This window comes from Manis pentadactyla, chromosome 10, assembly GCF_030020395.1.
Source record: "Manis pentadactyla isolate mManPen7 chromosome 10, mManPen7.hap1, whole genome shotgun sequence".
Lineage (NCBI taxonomy): Eukaryota > Metazoa > Chordata > Mammalia > Pholidota > Manidae > Manis > Manis pentadactyla.
In genome coordinates, this window is record NC_080028.1 from 10,661,185 (window position 1) to 10,685,502 (window position 24,318).

The 24,318-nt window shown below is 53.1% G+C and overlaps 1 protein-coding gene across 6 annotated transcripts; it reads right to left on the reverse strand.

Moving 5' to 3' along the window:
* Window positions 1–1,018: 1,018 nt before the first annotated feature.
* CSF2RB (colony stimulating factor 2 receptor subunit beta) lies at window positions 1,019–24,318 on the reverse strand. 6 transcript variants are annotated; one of them, XM_036891184.2, is made up of 14 exons: window positions 24,167–24,318; window positions 17,291–17,528; window positions 16,191–16,314; window positions 13,752–13,942; window positions 10,537–10,688; window positions 10,286–10,454; window positions 9,659–9,794; window positions 9,342–9,412; window positions 8,170–8,309; window positions 7,212–7,374; window positions 6,035–6,125; window positions 5,754–5,811; window positions 4,817–4,920; window positions 1,019–4,156 (listed from the first exon to the last, which is right to left on the reverse strand). In XM_036891184.2, the coding sequence occupies exons 2-14, from the start codon at window positions 17,364–17,366 to the stop codon at window positions 3,010–3,012; spliced, it is 2,622 nt and encodes an 873-aa protein (XP_036747079.2). In that variant the 5' UTR covers window positions 17,367–17,528; window positions 24,167–24,318; the 3' UTR covers window positions 1,019–3,009. The 6 variants fall into 6 exon arrangements, with proteins under 6 accessions (XP_036747079.2, XP_036747075.2, XP_036747078.2 ...); XM_036891180.2 differs by having other exon boundaries at window positions 9,342–9,499; window positions 24,167–24,317; XM_036891183.2 differs by having other exon boundaries at window positions 9,342–9,499; window positions 17,291–17,520; window positions 24,167–24,290.

The window sequence follows — 24,318 nt, forward strand, 5'->3', positions numbered from 1 at the left end:
TTTGTCTGGCCAGTTTTGCTGTGAACCTTGAACAGCCTTAAAAAATCAAGTCTATTAAAAATTTAAAAATAAAGTCTATTAAAAAACAGAAAAAGAGGACTTGAATCCCCACACCCTTCCCAATTCTGGACATTATCAGTCAATTTTTTTCCTAATATTTACTAAGCTAATGAGTAAAAACCTGCATCTTATTTTAAGTTGAACATACCTGATTACTAGTGAGGATAAGTTTTTTGTTTTGTTTCTGTACCCATATTTCTTCAGCTCCTGTATATTTAGCTCCCAGAGAAATGCACACATGGTCGCCTCTGGCTCAATCCTGCCCCGCTACACATCTCCCCGCCCCCACCCCAGGCTGAATTAGTTCAGTTTATGGATTTTCCTGTCTCGCCAAGCCACAGGGATCATCTCGCATCCACGGGTGAATTTTAGGTGGGAGACCTTGCTTTCAAGGGCAGACTCTGAACCACAGGGCCAGGGTTCCAATCCTGACTCTGCCTCCGACTGGCTGGTGGCCTGGTTCAGGTTACTTAACCTCTATGCCTCGGTTTCCTCACTTGCAGAAAGGGTTTGATAAAGGTAGTGTCTGCTGCAGGGGTGTGTGATGCTGCTAAATCATCTGAGTAGGCCTGCCAGGAATAAACTCTCAATAACTCTCAGCTACTTTATTGGGGATTTAGTCTCTTACTTTCCTTTCTACTCTCATTAAAGAGCAAATGCAGGATGCCCAGTTAAATGTGAATTTCAGATAATGAAGAATTTTTTGGAGTAAGTATGTCCTTGTATTCCTTTCCCCCACCCATCTTCCTTCCTCTTGGGTGGTCCCAGGAGCTCCACCTCCTTCTCACTCTGTAAGATGACACCCGTGGTGTCTAATCTGTCCCTAAACTCACTATAGTGCCTCAAAGACCAAAGGCCACGGTGTTGAACAGAATTAGAATTCATCCTCCTTAATGCAATTGTGGTTTCAAATAGCATCCCTCCCCAGCTGCTCTGACACAGATACACAAGTTTAGAGTTTAGTTTTGTTTTACAATAAAAATATTTTATTGCCATTTTTTTCAGGTATCCATGTCTGAACATGTTGAAAGTAATATGTTGGGCTTCTATCTAATACATGTAGGTCCATCTCATTCATTTTTAACATAGGATTCTATTTTAGAATGCATTAAGATGCTGTTATTAATTTCACAGTGGGTGAATATTTAAGCTGTTGAGAGTTTTCTTCCATCACAAACATTGTTGTAATGAACAGGGATTTGGGAACAAAAATAACAAGAACATTTGCTCTGACACTTATTAAAATATTGTGAATCCTGAACATCAAAATAGTGGGGCACCATTGGAAGAATAACATAATACAGTTGCAAGCCTAGAAATGATCTGAGGGCATATGGGAACTTTCTGTATCATAAATGTGGCATTTGATATTTCATATGGTTTAGCAAATGATGTAAGAACATCTGAGCTACCTGTTTATGGAAAACATATCCACAATTATTACAATCTCACATGAAAAGCTTGAAACACAAAAAGAACTAGAAAAATATAAATGAGGGCAAATGCAGTTTGGACGTGGGGAAGGCCTCTGTAAATTTGACACCAAAAGTGGAGCCGTTGAAGGCAGTCCCTGGTAGATTTATTTGACAACAGAAAAGTCTACACTGTGCACACCCATGAGCTTCATGTACAAAATTAAAAGACAAACCACAAACTAGGAAAAAAATTGCACCAGCCACAAAAGGGCACCATAGTTTTAAAAACTTAATCAGAAAAAGATGAACATCAGACAGCACGAAGTCCTTAACAGGGTTAGCCCAGTAAGAAAATACCAACACTCAAGGAATAGGAAAATGTGTGCAAACTGGACAGTTACCAAATAATGCAAATTAAAACAGTTTAATGCTATTTTTGCATATGAGAGAGGCACAGATTTAAAAGAACCATATTCCCCAGGGTAGGCCCAGATAAGATCGAAAGCCCCTCGTACATGGCTGGTGGGGTGGGAGTGGTAAGGTCTTTCTGGAACAACGGCTGCAGGGTGAATTGGACTGTAAGCCCTAAAGAGTGCATGGCCTTTGATCGTTTTCTTGTCTTTGCTGAGCAGTTCTGCCCACTTTTCATACAGGAGACACGGGTTCTGGACTCCCCGACCCCCCTGAATTTCCCCAGGCCTCACCAGCCTGGGTGGAGGAAGGTCACTTCACCCAGGAGTCAGCGCCGCCCGCTGCTCAGCTCAGGGCCTCTACCTGAGGCAGGGTCTTCGGGCCCCTGAGGCTCCCCAGTGGCCTTGGTGAGGCCAGCAGCGTGTCCCATGAGCTCATGAGCACTTCTTTCCTGACACCCCCCTCACCATGCCCATTCTTGGCGTGACATTTGAGACTGGTACTTTGCCACCATGCTCGGGCTGCAGTGTCCCACACAGGCATGCCCAGTCCTGGGCTGCTTTTCCAAGCCTTCCACCCCAAGGCCCCACCCGGTGCCTCCTGCCTCCTGCACCTGGGCTGGAATCTCGTCACATGCACTCACGGCTGCCGGGGACGAGCGACAGACACAAGTCATCCAACACAGTGCATCAGTTTAGGTTCTGATGGAGACGTGGTATCTCAGAACAGACTTAGACCTCAGACTCACTCTACTAATAAATAAGGGAAAAAGGAAGGAAGGTAATAGCAAGAAACCTGGTAAAAAAGAAAACGAGGGTAAATGGAATGGCTATACATGGAGCTCTAATGATTCAGAGGGTAATATTAAGTTAAGTTGAGAGGAAAAATGTGTGTGTATCTGAGACGGGGAGAAGAGAGAAGAAGGAGGGAAGCCGTGATTTGCTGAAGTTTAAGGGAGAAGGTGGATGGTGAACCCATTTTCCTGGTCTCCGTCTGTTCCGACATGGAGGCCCGACCTTGGCTTCGCAGAAATGGCGGTGGAAGGGAGCAGGGGCTGGTGGGAGAACGGAGGGCAGGAGGCAGACCCTCCCCTTGCGCTCCCCTGGGTGGGGTCTAGAGGGCCTCAGCACACCCCCTCGGGCCTGCTGACACCCCAAGGGGGCAGGGGCAGGTAGTCCTGCTGCTTTAGGGCTTTGAAGAGCTGAATGGCCGGCGCCTGTGGAAGGGGCTGGCACAGGGCCTTCTTGGCCTGGACCTCCCCGGCGAGGTCCCCGAGGTCGGGACAGGGTCCTGAGGAAGAGCGCTTACTCTGGGCTGGGAGAGGGCCAGGTCCCAGGCCAGGGAGGAAACAATAGTCACCCACTTGCTGCAGGACCAGGAGCCCCTCAGGGTTTGGGGAGGTTGGGGCTGCATCTGCCCGGGGCTCCCCAGGGCTTGAGATGGGGCTGCTGGCTGCAGGAGGGGCAGGACTGCCCAGAGGGGACTTGAGGGACTGGCCTGTGGTTGGAGGGAGCTCTACATAGCCTTCAACCTCAGACCTCACGGCGGCCAGGGCTCCAGCGGGCCCACCAGCCAGTCCGGGACTGAGGCTGTGATTCTCATCGAAGGAGAGGACCAGAAGGGGATCCTGGGAGATAGGTGGGGACCCTGTGGGTGGGGTGAGTGCCAGGTCTGCCGTGGTGACATAACCAGAGGCCACAATGTCGTCCTCAGGGACCTCAGCACCAGTGGGCAGAGCTGGGGGAACCACATCCTTTGGGCTGTGTCTGTCTTTTGGGCTCTGACCACCCACCATCAGCCCAGGTGCAGGTGCGGTGGGGTCTGCCCCTGACTCCAGGGAGGGGCTCCCTTCAGCCCCTAGGCCGGGCCTCCTTTCCACATCCCTGGCCCAGCCCTGTCCTATCACCTGGGACAGGGGCACCAGCTGCACCTGACCCGCCGCGGGCAGACACAGGTACTCCAGGGACCCTGAAGGCTGTGGCTTCCTGCTTATGCCCATCTGGGGGGGCGCCCGCTGGCCTGCCATGTCAGGCAGGGAGCGGCTGTGTGGCGGCCCCAGGTAGGGGCCATTGAAGTCGAAGCCGGGAACCTGGCTCTCAGGCTTGCCTGGTCTGGCCGACAGGCCCGGCTGGGGGTTGGGGGGCTGCTCTGTGGGTGGGTCCGAGGTGGCCAGGGTCACGTCTGGCTTGGGCGGAGAGTCACGGGCACCTTTAGGGTCCTCTGTGGTGAGAGGTGACACCTCACTGCGTCCATAGTCTACAGAGGACACCCTGTGGGGAGAGCGGGTGCAGAGATGTTGGGACCACCTGGGCAGATGCCTCAGCCCATGCCCAGGGGGCTGGGACAGGCCTGGGCTCACAGAGAGCACAGAGAGGGCAAGGCAGGGGAGCAGGCCCAGGGCCGGGCACCAGACGGTCACCCCATCTCCTGGGGGTATCACTGCCAGCCTCTGTGCTCTTGTTCCAGGTCTTTCTCTGCCACACGCCCCTTGACCTCCACCCAGCTGCAGGGCCCAGGTCAATGCCCAGTCAGGGCCTGCTCCGTTGTCCCCTCATCCCTTGATTCCCCAGCTGTGCTATCACCTCCCCTGAGGGTCAGTGGTGAGCTAGAGGCACAGGTGCTGACCGTGAGAGTTTTCAGCCCCTTGGCCACCTATGAGGCCAAGGCAGTGTGGGTCCCCCTGGGCAGCAGGGCAGGAGGAGGTCACCTGCTTTAGTCTCCTGCCTCCGGTCAAGTCCAAGGTGAGGACCTTGTGAACTGGAGAATGAGGAGGCTCTCGCTGAGGCCCACCTGGGATGCCTCTTTAGGGCAACGAACATCCATGGATCTCTCCATACTGAGCCACAAGCCAAAGGCCATCTCCTCTGAGCCCCCGATGTGCGTGATGGGGCCACCCCCCCACCTCCTATGGGTTCATGCCCAGAACTCACCCTTCCAGCTCAGGGAAGTGGCTGCCGAGCAGGCCCTTGTGCGGGGGGCTCCTGCTGGTGAGGGTTAGCATGCTGTCTGGGAGCCGGAGCCCAGTATTCCCGTTCTGGGAAGAGAAAGGACATTTGTGCCTGTGGTGTGGGGGCCCTCGAGAAACTGAAGGTGAAGGGAAGGTTGTGGGGGTGCCAGGGGACTCGGGGAGCCCCTGGGCATAGGAGGAATCTCAGCATGATCGAAACCAGCCACGGGCCTCTGAAACCGGGAAGGGGGAGGCCAGCGAGGGTCTGGGATGCCCCAGAGTCCTTGAGCATCGCAGACAGGGACCCTATTCTGAGAGTCTGCCAATCTGGGGTGTAGCTGCCTGCACACTCATCCCCTAGTCCCCTCCATGCTGGCCAGGAGACCCCTCCACAGGCCTGACCCGAGGGCTCCAGACACCCACGTGTTGGCACCCACCCTGTGGCCACCTTAGCCTCCTGAGATGTGCCCCCAGGCTTACTGGCCACCCGCCTCAGTCCCCTTCACAAAGGGGTCCTGTCTCCACACGCGGCATGTCTTCGGCCTGCAGTGGCCTTTCCCACCTGGCAGCACCCTGGATCCTTCAAAGCTCAGCTCTGCCATCCTGTCCTAGAGCAGCGACTCTGCCTCCCACCACCGCACCTGCCCCCACCAGAACTAACCCCTCCCCGAGTCTGCCCTGGACTCTCCGTGTCTGCTGCTCAACTCTCTCCTGCTCCACAAGCATCGGCGGGTGCCCAGGGGGCGGCAGGGCTGAACTTGTAAGTACTGGCCTGGCTCTTAGAGGTTCCCATCCCCTGTCCCGGGCCACCTATGCCCTGAACTCAAAGCCCACAGGAAAGGAGGAGCCCTTTGGGAGGGGGACTTGGGCAGGAGTGGAGAAGCCCCCACCACCCCATCGCCCTCACAGCCAGACCCTACCTGGAACAAGTGGCTCTTGCTGGGGTTGGGGATTTTCTCCTCCCACTTCCGGTTCAGCCTGTAAAAACACCAGGTTGGGGACAGCCACCAGAGACCACAGGACCGCTTCTCCGTGCTCACAGACAGAGGGGAACTGAGCTCCAGGGAGGGGGTGGGGTTTGTCCCAGGCCCCGCGGGGAGGTGGTGGCAGAGTAGGGACTGGGAGGAGCGGGCAGTGGGGTCGCTGGCACCCTGTAGGGTCCCGGGTGCCCCCACCTGCCACCCATTATGGGGTCCCTTACCTGTACCCATAGATGCCACAGAAGCGTAGGGCCGGGAGCAAGGCAAGGGTGGTGAAGACCAGGGTGAGTGCCAGGGCCCACGTGGGCAGCACTTCCGGGCCCAGGAAAGAAAAAGAGGCATTAGCATCTGGGGAGGGACAGAGCTGGAGGTGGGGAGGTGGGGGCAGGTACACCCAGGTCGGTGCCTCCCAGGCCATGCTCTGCTGCAGGGGCAGCGCTCCAGGAGCTCACTGGCTCGGGGGAGGGAGGTGGAGGGAGGGCCAGACACAGGCGAAGAAAAGGGCATTGGTCCACACCCCTGGGGAGAACACAGAGGGCAGATCCTTCCCAGGAGCAGGAGGTGCCATGGAGAGGACAGTGAATGTGCCCCATGGCAATCACAGAGGACTTCCTGAAGGAGGCAGCACATAAGCTGGGCACTGGGGGACAGGGAGGCTTGAAGAGGCAGAGAAGGGAAAGCTGTGCTGCTGGAGGAACCAGCAGGTGCAAAGGCCCATCAGGAGTCCCCACACTTCTTCCTGGGCAGCATTAAGCCCCTCACAAGCTGGGCCCATCCAAGGTATCCCTGATCTTCCCTTAGGCCTGGTGTTCAGCCCTCCTTTGTGCTTGATTGTGGCCCTCTTCCTGGGACTCCTCCCCTGCAAAGCTGGCTGTGGACTGGGGTCCGTGCAGCCAACACGTCCCCCAACCCCTCTATACCACCCCTCTTGGACCTGGTCTCGTAATTGTTGCCTGGTGGCCACTGAGGGGAATGGTGAGGGACAAATGAAAGCAGCCAGTGTTGGGAAGTGGGGGGATTAGAAAAGTAGGGCCACAGCCTCCCCATCCCAGTCTCAGTCCATAGCTCCTAATGTCTGCTGCCGTGGTAACAGGAAAGGAGGGCTGAGCAGCCCCTGGCTTGGTGGCTGCCACAAAAGCGAATGAAACTCTAGGTCATATTAATAGAGGGCTAATGCCAGTCTGAGAGAGCAGTGGAGGTGAGACCTGCCCCTCCCTGCTCTCTCAGGACCTCATCTGCAGTCTGTCTGCACACCAGGTGTCACTCTCCAGTGACTCTGCCATGGCATATGGAGGGAAGGGCTCTCAGGCGGGGTGGGGTCACGTCTCCCCGCCCCATTACCCCGTATCCTGCCCGCGGGGCTGACCCAGGAAGGTGGGTGGAGGCCGGCAGACATACCCCAGTCCGTGTCCCAGGAGCACTCCTCACTCCACTCACTCCAGATCCCACTGTAGCCGCTGGGGCTGGGCTTCACCCTCACTCTCGCCTGGTACCTGGTGGAGGGCTCCAGAGGAGGCAGCAGCATGCTGTGGGCGTTCTGGAGGGGCTCTGTCTTGCTCTCCTGTGTGGGCAGGGGTTTGCCTGGTGCGTGGGGCACAGCTGCAAACCCCACTCACGTCGACTCCCCAGCCTTCTGCCCCCATTGGCCCCAGCTGGGCCACAGTCCCAGGTTTGGTGTGGCCCCACGCCCCCATGGAGGACCATGCCCCAGTGTCCACAGGGGAGGGCACGCGGACAGGACCAGGCACTGCACCTTTTGCAATGCACCCTATGACCCATGACAACACCAAGGCCCAGAAACCCTGCACCACCATGTCCCAAGCTCGCCTGGAGACCCTTCAGCCTCCTGGCTCCTCCAGGCAGCCCGGAAATGCCATATGGGACCACTGGGCTCTGGGCTCAGAGACGGGGGCTTAGGAGCCTGAGGCTCACCCCCAGCTCCACCATTCACCCAGCCCCTCCTGGCCTCAGTTTCCCCATTTCCAGCCTGCAGGGTTCTGATCCCAGCTCCATGGAGCCTCAGACCCTGAGGGCTGCCTGCAGGTGGTGGCTGGAGACTGAACCCCAGGCTGGGGCCCTGCCTGCCTCCAAGCAGATGCACATTTGTATTCCAGATGAGATATCCTTGAATAAATGTCTCCTTTATGACTTTTGAAAACCTTTTATCCAGCTGTCTCTCAGCCCCCTCCACCCAAGGATGGGACAGTGACCTGCCAACCGCACAGAGTCACAGTCACCAAGTCTCAGTGGCTTCCTGGCTGGTCACCCGTTGGGAACCAGGCATCTGGCAGGTGTGCTGCTCTGCCTGTTTTCCCACCCCCCTGCCCCACAGGCTTCCCCTGGACACAGGCCTCACCTCCCATGAGTCTGCCTCTTTCTTGTACTGGACCTGGAAGGTGTGAGCAATGTGTTTGTACTGCATTTCCCCCGCTTTCCAGCGCAGGACGTAGCCATCTCTGCCCTTGGTCACATTGAGGGTTGGGTGTGTCATCTGGACTGGAGGGAGGGAAACTTTCAGGGAACATCATTCATAGCATTGCTCTAAGCAAACATTGCTTGTGTTCCATGCCGGCCACAGGCGCTGTCTCCACCGGCCCTGGGCCCAGGTCCTGCCTGACTCGAGGTCTTTGCACCCCGACTCCACCATATCATCTATTTTGACCTGCACAGCCCTCCTCTTCAGAGATGCTGAGGTTCACTTGTTTTATCATGAGGTGACCCAAAGCTGGGGTTCCCTGTGGCATGTGAGTAAAAATAAAATCACTATTGATTCTACGCTAGAGTACTGGCCGTGTCATACATGCTCAAACTGAATGATTTCACTGAATTCTAACAACTCTACCTGGGAGGTGCTAGTAGCCTGTTGCATTTTACAGACTAAGAAACTAAAGCCCTGGAACGATTAAGTAACTTGCCAAGGGACCTAACAAGGCAGTTAACAAGGGACCAAGACAAAGATTGCAACGTGGCCGATCCCCAGAAAGTAAGTGGTGGACTCAAACCCCCGGGGACGAAGACAAGTTAGCTGCTGCCTCTGACGCGTACCCTAGACTAGGGTGGAGACCCTGGTCACCGGGAAGCAGTGTGGGAGGTGCCTTTGTATGGGGCCCTCGCTACACGATAGGAACCAGGAATATTAACCTGAAAGGAACTACAGTTTATTTGCACATCCCCGACCCCCAACTGAAGAAGCAAGTCATACATTAATTTTGAAGACTGAAAACATCAGTCAGGGGAGGACTGTGGAAACCTGAAAGAGGAAATTCCAGGCAGGGAATGAAAGAGAAAAAAGGCTTTGAAAACATGATCCTGGTGAATATCAATGGACTCCACCTTCGTATCATTTGCCATTGTGTTGAAGGAGAAGAGCTTCGGATTACTTCTGTTCCCTTCGCTCACTACACTGCTTTTTGTTGAAAGTAATAAACATGAAGACTGGGTGGAGAAGAACCCCGAGCTTATTCACGTTGCACAATGAGGCGGTGCTGTCACAAGAGCCCTTGCGTAACAGGCTGGGGGCAAACTCACTGTTCTCTGAGCTCTTTATAAATTTCTCTTCCTTCTTTGGCCGGACAGAGATGGTGTACTGGCTGTGGTTCCTGGGGTCGGGCACAGGAATCTGGCATCGGTGCCGGATGTAGGGGCTGCCGGACGCCTCCTTCAGCACTGGGGAGCACTCCTTCTCCCTGGGGATCACCAGGGATGCGAGCACAGGGGAGGCGGGGACATTGGGAGGAATGAGAACCTGGGGTGAGCTGTGGCTTCACTGGGGCTCCCAAAGGCGGCAGGAGGCCCGGAGGGGGCCAGACCTGATGGGGAGAGGGGCAGAGAAAGGGGACACTCACGCTGCGTTGGGGCTGGGCTTGTAGAAGACGGTGAAGGAGACCGAGCTGATCACCTCGGCCCTCACTTCCCAGGAGCAGCTGAGCGTGGCAGCCCCATCGAAGAAGCACTGGAGGTTCTGGGGCTGGGCCTCGTCCCCTGGGAGGGGGGAGAGTCCCTCACTCATTCCCTCCTTCATTCATTCCCTGGCTCTCAGGGGCCCACCATGAGACTCATCACAGAGATCACGGGTTTGGGGGCCAAAAAGACCAGGGGCTGGACTTGGCATAAACTTGCCAGCTGTGTGACCACAGGTCAGAGTGAATTCTGTGGACCTTCACACCCACCCTGAGTAGAACGGGGTGGGGGGTGTATCTAGTTTCCGTGTCGGGGATCTAACACAACAGCATTGGTACGTCCGCACCTCACCCTCGTGAAAACAGCTGCTCATAGCGTTATCATTGTCACTGTCACTAGGCAGAAAGGGGCCCAGCCCCGAGGAAGCCACAGCTGCTGCCTCAGTCACAGGGATGGGCCTGGTCAGGGAAGATTTGTGGAGTCCCCCCCTGTGACCTGGACGCCTCGGTCCAGGAGCTGTAATGACCGGCCCTTCCCACAGAGGGGCGCTGCCCCAAGCCTGACTCCCTTACCCGGCTGGGAATCCCAGCGAACCTCGGGGCTCCACTTGCTGGGCGGACCCGAGAGCCCCGAGCCCCGGGCCAGCCGGGTGCGCACTCGGGCCACGTAGGTGCTGCTGGGCATGAGGTGCTCCGGGCCCAGGATGGCCTGGGAGGACCTGGAGTAGAGGGCGGGGGCGTCCTGTGGGGAGAGAGCGGCTGCTGGAGGCGGGGCCGGCCGGGCGGGTCCCTGCGGCTGGGGCAGAGCTGGCCGAGGTGCCTACCTCCCAGGAGTCCTGAAGCCGCCTGTAGACCACCTCAAACTCCAGGTTTGACAGCCAGGGGCTCTGGGAAGCCGCGAGGGCAACACTCCAGTTGAGCAGGAAACGGTCCCCGGCAGCAGTGATGCGGAAGTCCTCGGGCGCGGGGGGCCGCACTGGAGGGGGCAGAAGTAAAGGGCCCATGAGGGCTGGACGGCCGGGGGTCAGTGGAGGGCCTGCATAGCCTTTGTGTGGACAGATTTGGGTTCCAGGCCAAGGGCTGCCCCCCACCACCAGTGTGACCTTGGACAAGACCCCCTCCTCTGCGGGCCTCAGGCGTTCATCTGCAAAATCATGGGGATTTGAAGCGAATGCGAATGAAATCTGTGCAGACTGCAGCACACATGTATCATAAAAGGGCTGGCAATTAAACTGAATGTGCCCTCCTTTTGTCCTCAGGGCCCCCACGGCCCAGGATGCGGCCCTGTGGCCTCCCGCCCAGCAGAGGGTCCCGGGACCCATGTCACTCCCTGCCCTGCTGTGCACCCTTCTCCCTTCCTCCTGCCCATCTGAGCGTCCTGCTCCTCTCAGTGCCCAGCAGAAATGTCTCCTCCTCTAGAGCCTTCTTGGATTTTCCCCCACAGGCAGAACCCCTTGCTCCTTTTCCTGTCCCACCATAGCCCTTACAACCCTGGTGGATTTCTGTATGTTTCCACATCTGCCTCCCCAAGCAGTCCAGGAGCTTGGGAGAGGCAGGGTTTGAAACTTGACCCCCTTCTCTAGCTGAGATATAGTGATTCAGTGAATCTGGGGACAAGTGAATGAATGATTGAATGAATAATTGGATGAATACATGTAGGCAGCCTTCAGAGACTTTCCATGAAGTCATTCCATCAACTAACAGCAAGCCTACATCTCTGGGACCTGCAGGGTTGGGTGAGCAGATTCATTAAGAAATGGCATGGCTCCTGACCCCTGAAGTTTCTACGTCGGAATGCTGAGACATGACTTTCAAACACAAAAAAAATTCAGTAAGAGCCCAAAGAAGATGTAAATGTCCTGTGCTGTACAGGGAACATGGCGCGTGACAGCATGACAGAACCAGAGCCTTTGGGAAGTCTTAAGCCCAGAATGGCAGGCACAGGCTGCCCTTTCCCCACCCACAGCCACAGCAGGCATCCCGACCAACCATGGCACTCCTAGTCCCTGAGCCTGTCATGGACAGGGCGTCCTTCTCAGCCTGGAGCTCTAGGAAGCTGCTGCCAACTGAGCTGAATGGGAACCCCACAGGAAACCGATTCATCCAACCTGAGAGGTTTAAGTCGACCGGCTCATTTCACATATGGAGAAACTGACAGAGGAGGTGAAATATCTAGGTCTCCACATGTGGGAGCCTCAGAGCAGATCAAATGCACGTCTGTCCCTTCCACGGCATCTCCCAGCCTTTCTGATGCATTGCCAAGATGGTTGAGGCTGGAACTTACCTCTCTACTGAACACACGCCCTAGGAGGCAAACGCCACACTCCCCTCCCCAGTTCTCCGTTGTCTGCATCTACACCTGGATGCCTTCCCTGTTACCAGGCCATGAGCTGCGCAGGGGCAGGGCCACTGACCCGCTTGCTCACTACTCTCCTGGTACTTGTAGGCGCTCAATGGAAGAACACATTAATGAATGAATTGCATGTATGTCCCAACTGTGGTTTCTATCCCCCTCCATGTTCCCATCCCCTGGCCATATCCAGATAAATCCTCATCATTTCTCCCTGGAACAAGCACCCTAGGTCACAGTTTGGGCTCCAGCCTCCTGCCATCTCCTGTACCCTGCCATCTACTCTGAGCATCATTCACCTCTGGCATCCTCATGCCCACATCCAATCCTGTCATGCCTGCAGTGGCTCCCCATTGCCTAGATGTGGACCTCCAAACTCCTCTGCAGGACGCAGAAGCCTCTCCTGGCTGCACTCACCTTCTTCCTGCTGTGCCGTCCTCTTGAAGCTGATGTTCCTGGGACACAATTACTAGCAGTTTCCCAACCTGCCTCTTCCACCCGAGTCTGCCAGCCTTTGCACATGCTGGTTCCTCTGCCAGCAAAGCTGTTCTCACTCTCTTCTTGCACCATCCTTCAGATATTCCTGCAAAGCTCTTCCCTCCAGGAAGTCCTCAGCCCCAGGGTCTCCTTGCCCCCCCGGTACATGGCATGCACCTGCCTTCAGTAAGTGATCCCGGCCTGAGCCCCACCCAGATGGGACTCTTACTCCCATCAAGCACACATTTCGAGACATTGTTTGAAATGAATTCATCGTGGCCTACCCCATTCCCTCTACCTGGCAACAGCTTTGTGCTGCCAGGACAAAAAGAGGCAGGAAGCAAAGGCTGGAGCCCCCTGGCCACCTGACACTTGCAGGACAGCAGCATAGCTCAGTATCTGGGGCCCAGGAACTGAAGTCTGACACCAGAATCCGAGAAAGCTTGGACAAGTTCCTGCTCTCAGCCTGTTTCATGGTCAGTAAATGGGTTAAAAATGAGTGCATAACACCACCGCTACTGTAATGGTTAAATAATTTCAGGCAGTGTTTCCTGAAAGCCTGCCTTCTATAGGATTCTTTCTGTCTAATATACAGTCAAATGAGGCCTAATGATTTATATAAAATCATTGTCAATACCCTCCCCCCAAGACCATTGATCATTTCATGGGCAGCTGTGAACATGTGGTGCCCACACTGGCAGTCACTCAGAGGAGGCAGTGAGGGGACGACTCCACATCTAATGCGCAGGAGGTACTTGGCAGGTCTGCCCCATCCCTGCCATGTCTGCTCAGTGGTGGCACATTAGAAAAGTTACATACCCTCTTCAGGCTTAAGCACCTCATCTGTGCAATGCATTGTTGCAGACCCTGGGTGAGACCATCTTGAGTTTTCAAGCAATAAAGTCTCTATCTGAATAGGAAAGATTGTTCTAGAAGTGAAGCCTTCAGATCTGGAAAGCAACGGCTTGGCAGGTGGTGGAGCAGCCAGGACCAGAGGGAGGTCCCACTAACCGAGGCTTTTTATATTGTACCTGCTCTAATGCCTCCATCATAAGGAGACCCCATTCTCTTCCCCTAAGAGGCCACCCACCCCCAAGCCAGTGTCTCCAGTCCTTGAAGACTCTCAGTCCCTGGCCTGCCTCCTGTGGTCTGGTCACCCCGGGGGCCCACTGTCCACACAGGCCACCCCTGAGCAGGGGCCCCAGGCCTCACCGTGCTGGGTCAGATTCACAGTGAGCTGGGTTTCCAGAGTCCTGGCTGGTTGGAATGAGAAATAGTCTTTATCGGCAACAACAAAAAGCTTGTAGGGAATAACACATCTTCTGGGCACACAGCCCGGACAAGATCCGTCTGACCAGGGCATGTCGTCACTGAGACTGCAGGACACTGGCTGCGGAGGGCCCCTGCCAGGAGAGGACACAGGTCAGCCCAGAGCAAACAAGAAGCTGTCATTCAACAAGCATGACCGAGTGGTTTCCATGTGCGAGGCTTTGTCCAGGGCCGGTGAACAGAGCACACCCAGATCTCTGCCTGTGACGTGCACATCCCAGTGAAGGAGACACACTCGACACAACTGAGTAAAATACGCCGTGTGTCAAACAGAGGCAACTTTACTTGGACAAGCACAGTGGGGAAGGGGGATGAGGCCAGGTCGGGATATGCCTAGAAATAGAGGAGACAGAGGATATCTCATGGAAGAGGCAATATTTGAGCAGAAACGTGAAGGAGGTGAGGGCAGGAGTCATGTAAATTCTGGGGAAAGCATATTTCAGGCAATGGGCTCAGCAAGTGCCAAGGCCCTGGGGCAGGCATGGGTTTGGTGTGTTGTGGGCCGGGCAGCTAAGCAGTGGGCATGGAGTGAAGTATGTGGGGGTGGGAGGTCTAGGACACCAGCAGAGTGAAGAGATAGGAGGCCAGGACTTGAAAAGAATTTAAGGATTTTGGATTTCCCTGGAAGTAGGGAAAATGTAGAGAGTTATGAGCAAAGGCGTGACATGCTTGCAAGGATTCCTCTGGCTGCTGGTGGAAGGTAGACTGGGTTGGGGGTGGGGGTGGCAATTTTGGGAGCAGAGAGACCAGTTAGGAGGCTTCTGGACTATCCTGGTGACAGGAAGTGTTTGGAGCACAGTGGTGGTGTTAGCCTTGGCCAGAGTCACTTTCTGTTCGGAGATAAAGTTGGCAGCCTTTGCTGATGGATTAGAAGCTCTGATGGGGAGGGAACGGTGGTGGAGGAGATTAAACAACCAGAACAAACCTCCCGATTGCACGGCTTGAGCCGTTAGGAGCTCCCATTTGGTGAAGTGCAGTGGGAGATGAGCAGCAGCACAACAGGAATTTGGTTCAAGACAGTCGGGGTGGAAAACGCCTATTATCTGAGGCACAGGTGGAGAGGCAAGAGCACCCATGGGTGTGGAGCTTAGGGGGAGGGCTGGGCTGGAGAGAGCACATGAGAGTCATCAGCCAGAGCCCGAGGCTGCGTCTCTGCCATCGATCAGGGTGCAAAAGGGGACAGCGGTGAAGGGGTAAGTGCGGCGGCCAGAGGTCAGGAGAGGGGGATGCTCAGGGGGGGAAGGCCGGGCCTGGCCACAGCCTTAGCCCAAGGAGGGCTCTGCTGCCTTCTGCAGGGGCAGCTCGGGTGGCCTGGTGGGGGCAGCAGGATCCTGGGAGCAGGTTCAGAATAGCTGCAGAGGCACTGCCTGTGGAGGGTCTAGACAGTTCTTCCGAGCAGTGGCCTCACAGGGGAGCAGAGGCTGGGCCCCACCGGAGGCGCTGGGGGTCAGGAGGCACCTGGAGCTGCTGCCCCAGCTGGCACCTGTGAGTGGGGTCGGGCGGGCTTGCTCAGTGACTGGGAATGACCCTGGGGTGAGGGCCTGTCAGTGGCACGGGGGTTGTGGGGACTGTGGAGCACTGCTGTCTTTGAGCAGCAAAACCAGGTGGGGCCCTGCGGTGGCCTCAGAAGGGCCTGGGATGGAATCGCTGCCCGCTGGGTGGACCGGGAGGTGCGGGAGGTGCAGGAGGTGCAGGAGGGAGCAGGCACGGCAGAGGGAGAGGCTGAGGGGAGAAGGGAGGCTCCCAGGAGAGCAGCAGAGGGAGCCCAACAGCAGTGCTGCGGGGTGTGCTGAGTCGGCTTCACACCCCCAGCTGCACGCGGTCTCTCTGTGCCGTGACGCCAGCTGTTTCGTTCTTCCTAGTATGGTGAGTGAGACTGCGGCCAAACCCCAGAAGGGTGCCAGGCACCTTCCCCTGTGGCACATGCCCGGGACCCCATGTGAGGAGAAAGGAGAAACCCCACTATGGAGGCGGCAGGGCCTCAGAAGATGGGGAGCCCAGCCCTGCACACCAGGGGTGCTCATGCACTGTGTCCCTGGAGACGGGCCTCATCTTCGAGGCCTCGGCTTCCTCATGTGGGCATTACACCCCTCACCAGCCTCTCAGGGAAGATGGACTAACATGGACTGCGGTGGGGCCATTCTGTTACATTGTGGTGAAATAAGAGAAGATCCTCACCCTCACCACCAGCTGCAGCAACTTTAGCCAGAGGTGCCCCAGAAACCCGGCCCTCCAGGGGCTTCCCCAACTCTGTCCTCTGTCCAGCCCCCACTCGCACAGCCCCACACCCCAGCGCTGCCCGCTGCCCCCAGCGTCACTCACTCATTCAGCCTGCGGTGCAGGGTCACGTTGATGAGCCGCTGGGCATCCTGGGTGTCTGCCCACCTGCAGATGATGCGGCTGGTGTAGTCGTTATGGCAGCTCAGGGTCTGCAGAGGGACCGTCTCTGACCAGGAGAGAGGCAGGAAGGGGGTCACATCTCCCCTCCAGATGTCCCTTGCCACCATCCCTTCCAGCCCTTCTGGGGCGCCTGGCACTGAGGAGGGTCTCCCAGAATCCCATAGAGGCTCCTGGCCGCTGTGCAGAGGTCCCTGGGGTGAGGGGCTGGGCCAGGGGCTCTGCAGGGGGAGGGTCCTGGCTGTGGACCCTCCCCTGGATAGAAGCACAATATTCTGGTCGATTCACAGCACATTTCCTGAGCCCCTGCTGTGCCCCTGCTCCTGGAACAGGGTCTCCCTCTCACCCAGGCTAGGGACACGCATCCGGCATAGACCCTGCCGGGGGCCCCGCGGCACGGCCTGGGAGGAGAGGCACAAACCACCCCTGGGAGACAGCGTGGCAGAGCCTCACACTGGGGCTTCCGTACCCTGGCCTCTGGATCAGCTGCCAGGCCTATGGTTAGAAAAGTGACTGTGGTCACCACAATTACCAGAGAAGTCAGGTGGGAGCCCTCAGGGAGGGGGCTTCACGGGCCTCAGGGGCCCAGGGAGCATCCCAGCTGGGCCTCCAAGCAGGAGGTTTCTGGGCCCAGGCAGAGAGTCCCCAGGAACACAGGTGGGGAACTGGGCAAGGCTGTCAGAGGAGAGGAGTGTCTGGGGCAGAAGGACGGGCAGAGAAAAGGCTGGAGCGGTTGGCCTGGAGGTGAGAGGCCTCGAATGCCACACTAGAAATGTGGGCAGAGGCAGCATAGAAGGGGAGTAGACCATACCGGAGACCAGAGAAGGATAAGCAGGGGTGTGGGAGGAGGGAAGAGGGGCACCAGGCAGATCAGGGAGGGAGGAGGGACGGAGGGAGCCGGAGGTGGGGGAGGTCCAGGCGCTGGGGCCTGGGAGCTTCCTGGGGGATGCGTGGGGGGCAGCCTAGCCCACAGGGCCCAGCGGTGAGGACGGGGCCTGGGCCCAGGAGGGGGCAGCAGGGCTCACCTTGGGCCCCTGCTGTGCTGGGCCCCCAGCACATGGCCAGCAGGGCAACGGAGAGCAGCCCCTGGGGCAGTGCCATCTCTGGGTCAGGGTGTGTGTGGGAAGGTCACCCGCTCACGTGGTCCAGGTGTGGACTGGCCCCGGCGTTTCCTCTTCCTCCCCAGCTGGAGGCCAGGCCCGACCCATGTCCGGGTCATCGGCTCTTCTGAATCATCGCTCCAGGACGCTGCCTCCTGTAGGCCTGCAGAGATGTCAGTTGGGAGCCGCCCCCTCCCCGTCCTGGGGCCTCAGGGACTCAGTCCAGGAGTGGGGTGAACCCAGGGGAGACCCTGGTGCCTGGGCTACAATCACACTGCTGCCTCAGCCGGGCACCCGGATGGTCCCATCCCCTGCCCCTCAGCACCCTGGGGGAGGACCGCGAGGGCCACTGAACAGCCCCTGAGAAGAGGTCCCCCCGGGACCCCTGGGCATTGCCCTGGTGATGGGCAAGCCTGAGAGAGGCCCAGTTGTTTGATTTGTCCTGAGCTCCTAACCCGCATCTGCTCTGGGGAGTCACTGGGCCTTGGGGTGGCACTGTCATCCCTGCGTGTGACCTCCCGCAGGCTCTCGCACACAGCCCGGCTGTGTTTACAGTCATCTTCCCACACCAGTCTCTGAAGGCCAGTTCCCTTTTCTCCGCAGAAGGCTGGGGGTTTCCTCTTTTCATTTCATTCGGCCCTGGGAAGTACCCAGGCAAGGAGCAAAGGGACTGTGGTTCCTTCTGTTCTGCAAGTTTCACTGCAACTTCACTCAAGATGCTTGTAGGCCCGCACTCACACACTCGTGAGAGTGTGCACGCGCGCGCACACACACACACACACACACACACACACACACACGGCAGTGGCGGCAGCTGTCTTTCTGAGAAAAGCATGGCTCTTGGTTGAGCCAGCCTGATCTTCAACAGAGGCTCTGTGCCTCCCATGCCCGTGACCTGGGCTAATTCACCAATGTTCCCTGAACCTCATCTCCCCATCTGTAAAGTGGGCCAAGTACGCAGATCTCGCGTGGTGGTCGTGAAGGGAACCAAACGTGATGATGCTCATAGAGTGGTTAGTGTGATGACGGCTCAGGGAAGAAGTGCAGGTTTGCCTGGAGGTGGGGGAGGGTATCTCTCCACTTACGCTCCTGCCAACGGGGCAGTGCCCCCGGGTAGGTGTGGGAGGGCCTGGGTGGGCTGGGAGCTCGGTTTGCCTCTCTGGGACCCGCCTAACAATTCAGAGCCTCTCTTTGGATCTTCCCACAAGGAGAAGTACTACATATGTAAGAGAGCAGTTCTTCCCAAAATAAGTTATAGTTTTAGCACAGTTCCAATCAATATTTAACAAGATATGCTTTGCAAGAACTCAAAAGAAAAAAGATAAATGTGAGGACAGTTAATGAGATTTTTAAAAACAAGGAGTCTCTACCCAGTAGCAAAATTTATGATAAAGATTGATAAATAAAGCAGGGGGTTTCCATCACACACACACAATAGATCCCTGGACATACTGTCCAAATAAACTCTATTTTACCCAAGAATATACTACAGGATGAAGGAAGAATCATGAATCAATGTGAAGAAGTAATAAAAAGTGCTAAGATAATAGAGTAACAACCAAACATGTACGAACCTAAATGCCTATCTCGCACTATTCCCAAAATATCAGGTTCATTGAAAATTTAAATGTATGAAGTTAACTCATATTTAACTTGCAAACCATAGGAATGAATGCATTGGAACTATTTAAGCTTAAAAGCAGAAGAAACCAGAGACACTAAGGATGATGGATAAAAGCACAGAAAAATGAAATCATCTCTATTTTATAAAAATAACCAAATCACAAAGCAAAAGACAAAGTGCAAAACAAAGCTGGTGCCAAAATTATGGAGAACAGATTTCTGACTTCACACTATAAATGAGTAAAACAGTAATGGCGTCCAAGGGACACAGGTGTGAAATTCACATACACACAGAGAATTCATATTAGTGCCTAACAATTACAAAATGCTTACCATGAGCCAGGCACTGTTGGAAGGACTTTACAGATTTTAGTACACCGATGTACAGGTTACAATTAGAATCCCCACTTTGTAGATGAGAAAACAGGCGTAAGGTTCACAATCACACAGGGACAGGCTGGGACTGAAGCCCACAGCAGATTGGCTCTAGAATTTGAGCTCTTAACCATTAGTGGCTGTATTTCTCAATCACTGGTTTTATATGTGTCCATTCCAACATCAACTGACCGAGCAGACACTTCTACGGACATGCACAGATACAGCAAAAACAAAACTTTTAAACACCCTACTCAGCATCCTCAGGGAGATTTGAGAAATCATTGCCATTTAAAATAACAGACTACTATGCAAAGAGCAAATAAACAGAGTTCTTGGTATTTGAAGGACTGAGATTCATAATAGTAAAAAAAACTAAATAATGGGCCAAATCACAGAATGAACACCACAGATATTCATGTTACAAAGGCAGATACTGAAGACAGAGCGAATGAGTGAGGAGATGGGAAACAGAGAAGAGTTAAGGCCTGGAAAAGAAATCCAGTAGTCTCAACATCTAGAAGCAGAGGGCGGAAAGAATTGAAGGCAGGTATGGCAGACAGTGTCAGCTACTATCTGTCCCCTTCCTCCTGGTAATAGAAGTTTAGGTTTTAGGTGGGTTTATTGCTACACAGAATAAAGTTTCCTATTTTATTTCCTAAACTCTCCTATTACTAGGTATGGCCATGTTACTAAATGTTATTCAAAGAGAGATGAGTGGAAGCATTGGGTGCACCTTCCAAAAGAGGCTGCTTAAAGGGATCTGGCTCAGGTAGGAGGGGTCCATTTTTACCCTTCTGCTTTTCCACCTTCTTCTAGCCTGCAACTTGCAAGTGAAGGCTGGAGCTCCAGCAGCCATTTTGGTCATAAAGTTACCTTGGGAATGCAAGCCATATGCAACAGAAAGAGAGGAACCTGGATCCCTCTTGTCATTGTGGAACAAACATATGAGCCCAAGACCTGACTACCTCTAGACATCTTTTACGTGAGGGAAAATAAACATATATTGTTAAGCCACTGTTGTTTGGGGATTTTTCATGTGCAACCAAGATACAAGATACAATTGGAATAGAAGAAAACTTCACAGGGCTTTAAAGGAGACAAAAGTCTGCTAAGTGAAGAGCAAGATTCATTTTTTAAAGTGCTATTCTCAGTCATGTGCTGGTGAACTTTAAGTCATCCAATAAACGGGTAATCCTAGAAGCTTCCAGAAGAGAAAACAGGCTGTTTTCAATTGTACAAGAATCTGGTTGGCAAGACTTTCTTACAAGTGACCCTGAACTCTAAAAAAATAGTGGTATCTTGAAAATACTGAGGAAAATGTGTTTAAACCTGGAATCATAAAGAGTCAAGCTTACTTTTAAGTTCAAGGGCAAAAACCCACAATATTTTGGAAATGTAATGACAAAGAAAGTTTTTCTTTTCTGAAAGAAAGTTACTTTAGGATGTATTTCAGAAAAAAAAAAGTCCAAGAAAGAAAGACAGCATATTATACTGGAATCAGTGCTAAGAAATGTAAGACTTACCGTTATGTGAGGAAGGATTGTTACTGTATAAAGTGAAAGTAAATAAGTACATGATAATAATATTGAAGTAAAACTCAGATGATTTTCAGATAGGAGTTGGCAGTGAGTCTAGGAGTGGAAAGCAGAGGAGAACTGAAAGCTTACAAAGAATCTTGCCTTGTGGAAGAGCTTAGGTATATTAATTAAGCTCAATTGCTAATGGAAAATATGAATTAAATGCGTGTGTTAAAAATGTAAAGGTTAAAAATCACTAAGTGTAGGCTGAGCACGGGAGCCAGAGGACGGGTGACAGGGAGGGAGAAGAGGGAGGGTGAGGCGGGGGAGGGAGCGAAACGAGAAGAGAAAAACCAAACACGTTCTCACTCAAAAAAACAACCACGCACATCAACATTCCCAAACTCATGAAGAAATTGAATGGTAGGAGATAAAAAATAAAAGGCAAAACTCAAGTTTAATCCAGGCAACAACGATTCATAGGACAACCTGACAAAGACTTGAAAAAGAAGAATGCATCGTGGATGGCCACGTAGGGTTACTCCAGAAATGGATGGACAGCCATTGAAATCTATTCATGATTAAAAGAAACAGATGAACAGATTAAAAGGAAAAAAGGGATAAGTTTACTCTGAAGATGCTTCTAAATAGCTGATAATACAAATGCCATTACTGATTAAACAAAAACAAATAACCTTTGGCAAATGAGACACTGAAGGGAACCTGGGCATTTCGCGGTTTCTGCTAGAAACCTGTGGCCACATCTGAGACGGGAAATCTCGTGCCTTCCCCTAAAGGCACAGCCAGGAGAAGCCTGCCCACCACTGTCATCTCCAGCAGTGAGTCCTCCTCCAAATAGTCTCCAAAGTCAATACAATCTAAATTAAATTCCCAGAGGATTTCTGATGAGCGTGACAAACTGATTCTAGGTTATAACGAACCAAACATGAGAGATTTGCTCTCTTAGAAAAATAATCAGGAATATGATAGCAAACAGATGGGACAAAAAACAGTAAGGGAGCATCAAGTAGGGATCTGGGAAATAATAGTGTCGTTTCAAATCACTGAGGGAAGAATGGGCTGCATGCTCATAGCTAATGATATTGAGAAAGAAGCTAGTCATTTTAAAGCCATATTATTACTTTACATATTGACCATCCTCACAAATTCTAGATGGATTAAGGATCTACAAGTCAAAAGTAAAATGACAAAAGCATTACAAATGTTTCTTTAATCTTAGGGGTTGAACAATACACCAAATGCAGAAAGCATGAAGTAAAAAAATAATGACAGGTTTGACTTATAAGCAGTTAACACATTTTTATATGAAACAAGATACCTTAAATATGGTAAAGGAAAAAAAGTGATAATCTGGAAGAATATGTTTTCAACACACATAAATAAATTGGTAATATACAAAATAAATGAATCGCTCTTACAGTGAGTATGTAAGACAGAGAAACCATCAGCAAATGGACAAAGGACATACATTTCCACACATGTGATAGAAGAAACCCCAGTAGCCAATAAATATATGGATGCAGCACAACTCCACCCACAACTGGGGCAAAGAGAAATCCAAGGAAGAACCAGGTAATTTTCATCCATTACACTGGACACAATTCAAAGATTAATCATTTCCCTAAAGAGTAATTAGTCCTTTTACGCGTAACTGGGGGTATGTGTTAATTCAGCCGCTCTGAGGATGATTTGATAATACTTATTAAACTTTTTAACATGCAATCTCTTGCCCAGCGATCCTGCTTCTAGGAATCAGGGCTGCAGGAACACTTTCACAGGTGTGAAAAAACTGGAAACAACCTAAGTGTCCATGAATATGGGACTGGGTAAATACTTTTTTTATTTATTTACCCAGTACTAAATAATAAATGCCACATGTTCCTTATGGCTAATATATGAATTAAATCCATATGTATTATTGTGGAAAGTTGTCCAAAATGTAATAGTAGGTATAAAAACAAGTCAAAATGTAATAGTAGGTGTAAAAGTAGTAGGTATAAACAATAAGTATGCTATAATTTCATTTATGTACAAAGAAAAACAATAGGCTTGTAGCACGCTTAGAAAAGGCTTTGGAAGGATACATATGGTGGAGAGTGGGGTGTGGGACCAGGGCCTAGAGATGATTGGGACTTTGTCTTTTATGATATGTAATTCTGGAACATTCTAATTGCTAATAAAGCAAATATTCATATATTTACTTGTTTAATATTAAGTGTGCTCATTAAACAAGTCATGGACTACCCTGTAGTATTGGCGGCCATAACACAACATGAGTAAAACTGATGAGTGAAGAAAGAGAGACCAAAAGCTAATAGGAAAGGTGCTACTCATTTAAAGTTATTAGAAAGCAGGAAGATGGTAAGCAGAGAGAAGTAGAATCTAGTTATGCAAATACATGACAAGGCCTTTGCAGACTAAAAATTGCACCTGTGCAACTTGTCAGCCTGTCTGGTGGGAACCCACACGCTCTCCCACCCAGGGGCAGTCACACACCTGCATGCACCCTGTGCAGATGCCCCTAGATGCCCTCCCACCCAGCCAGGGCACCTGGGGCCTAACTCTGACTAAGCCATAGCAGTTCAGGCTGGACTGTGATTGTAAAAAAACATTCTTTGAGGGGGAAAGATGTGTCTCTGGGCAAGGGACTGGGCCCCCTCTCATCTTCCAAAGGGAGCTTCCAAAGCTGCCCCGAGCTCTGGGCCCAAGCACGGAAACTTTCAGGTTCACTCCCTGCCTCGCAGTTTCTCCACACCCCTGCATCCCCACGGATGCCACATACACACACGCTCATGCACAGATTTTTTTCTCTCTTTCTCAACCAGGATGTCAGAGCCTATCAGTGCTCTTCCCATTCTAGAGATGAAGAGAGAAGTGCGGGGTGGGGGGCATTCTCACTGCCACCCACACCTCTGTGACTAAACAAAGTGCTCTGGGTCTGGTTCCTAGGCCTGAGTTCTCTGCCACCCCAAGCATGGTCCCTGCTGCTAGGACAGCTGGACCCTGCCGGTGAGGCCTGCCCCCACAAAGTCCTTCACACACACCCAAGCAAGGCAGCAACCCCGGCAGTCTCTCCAGCCACTGGCTGCCCAGAGAGTCAGTTCTCAGGTCTTCCCCAAGAGGCCAAGCCCGACCCACCCCGAGTCCCCAGAGCACACCTGCCTACCTGCACCCTTGGGCTCCCCTGGTCCTTTCCACCCAGACTCCCAAGCTCCCCTGCTCCCACCACACCCTTCAGCCTGACCGGAAAGCCAGCCCATACCTCTTTATGCTGGGACCAATCAACCTTCTGCTGGAGTCTCCAGGCGGCAGCGAGCCTCTCAGGCTTCCTATTTATGTTGACGTCCTTAGGAAATGGAGAAGCAGAAAGAGGAAGTGATGCTGGCCCAGCCCTATTTCTGCACAATGACTCTT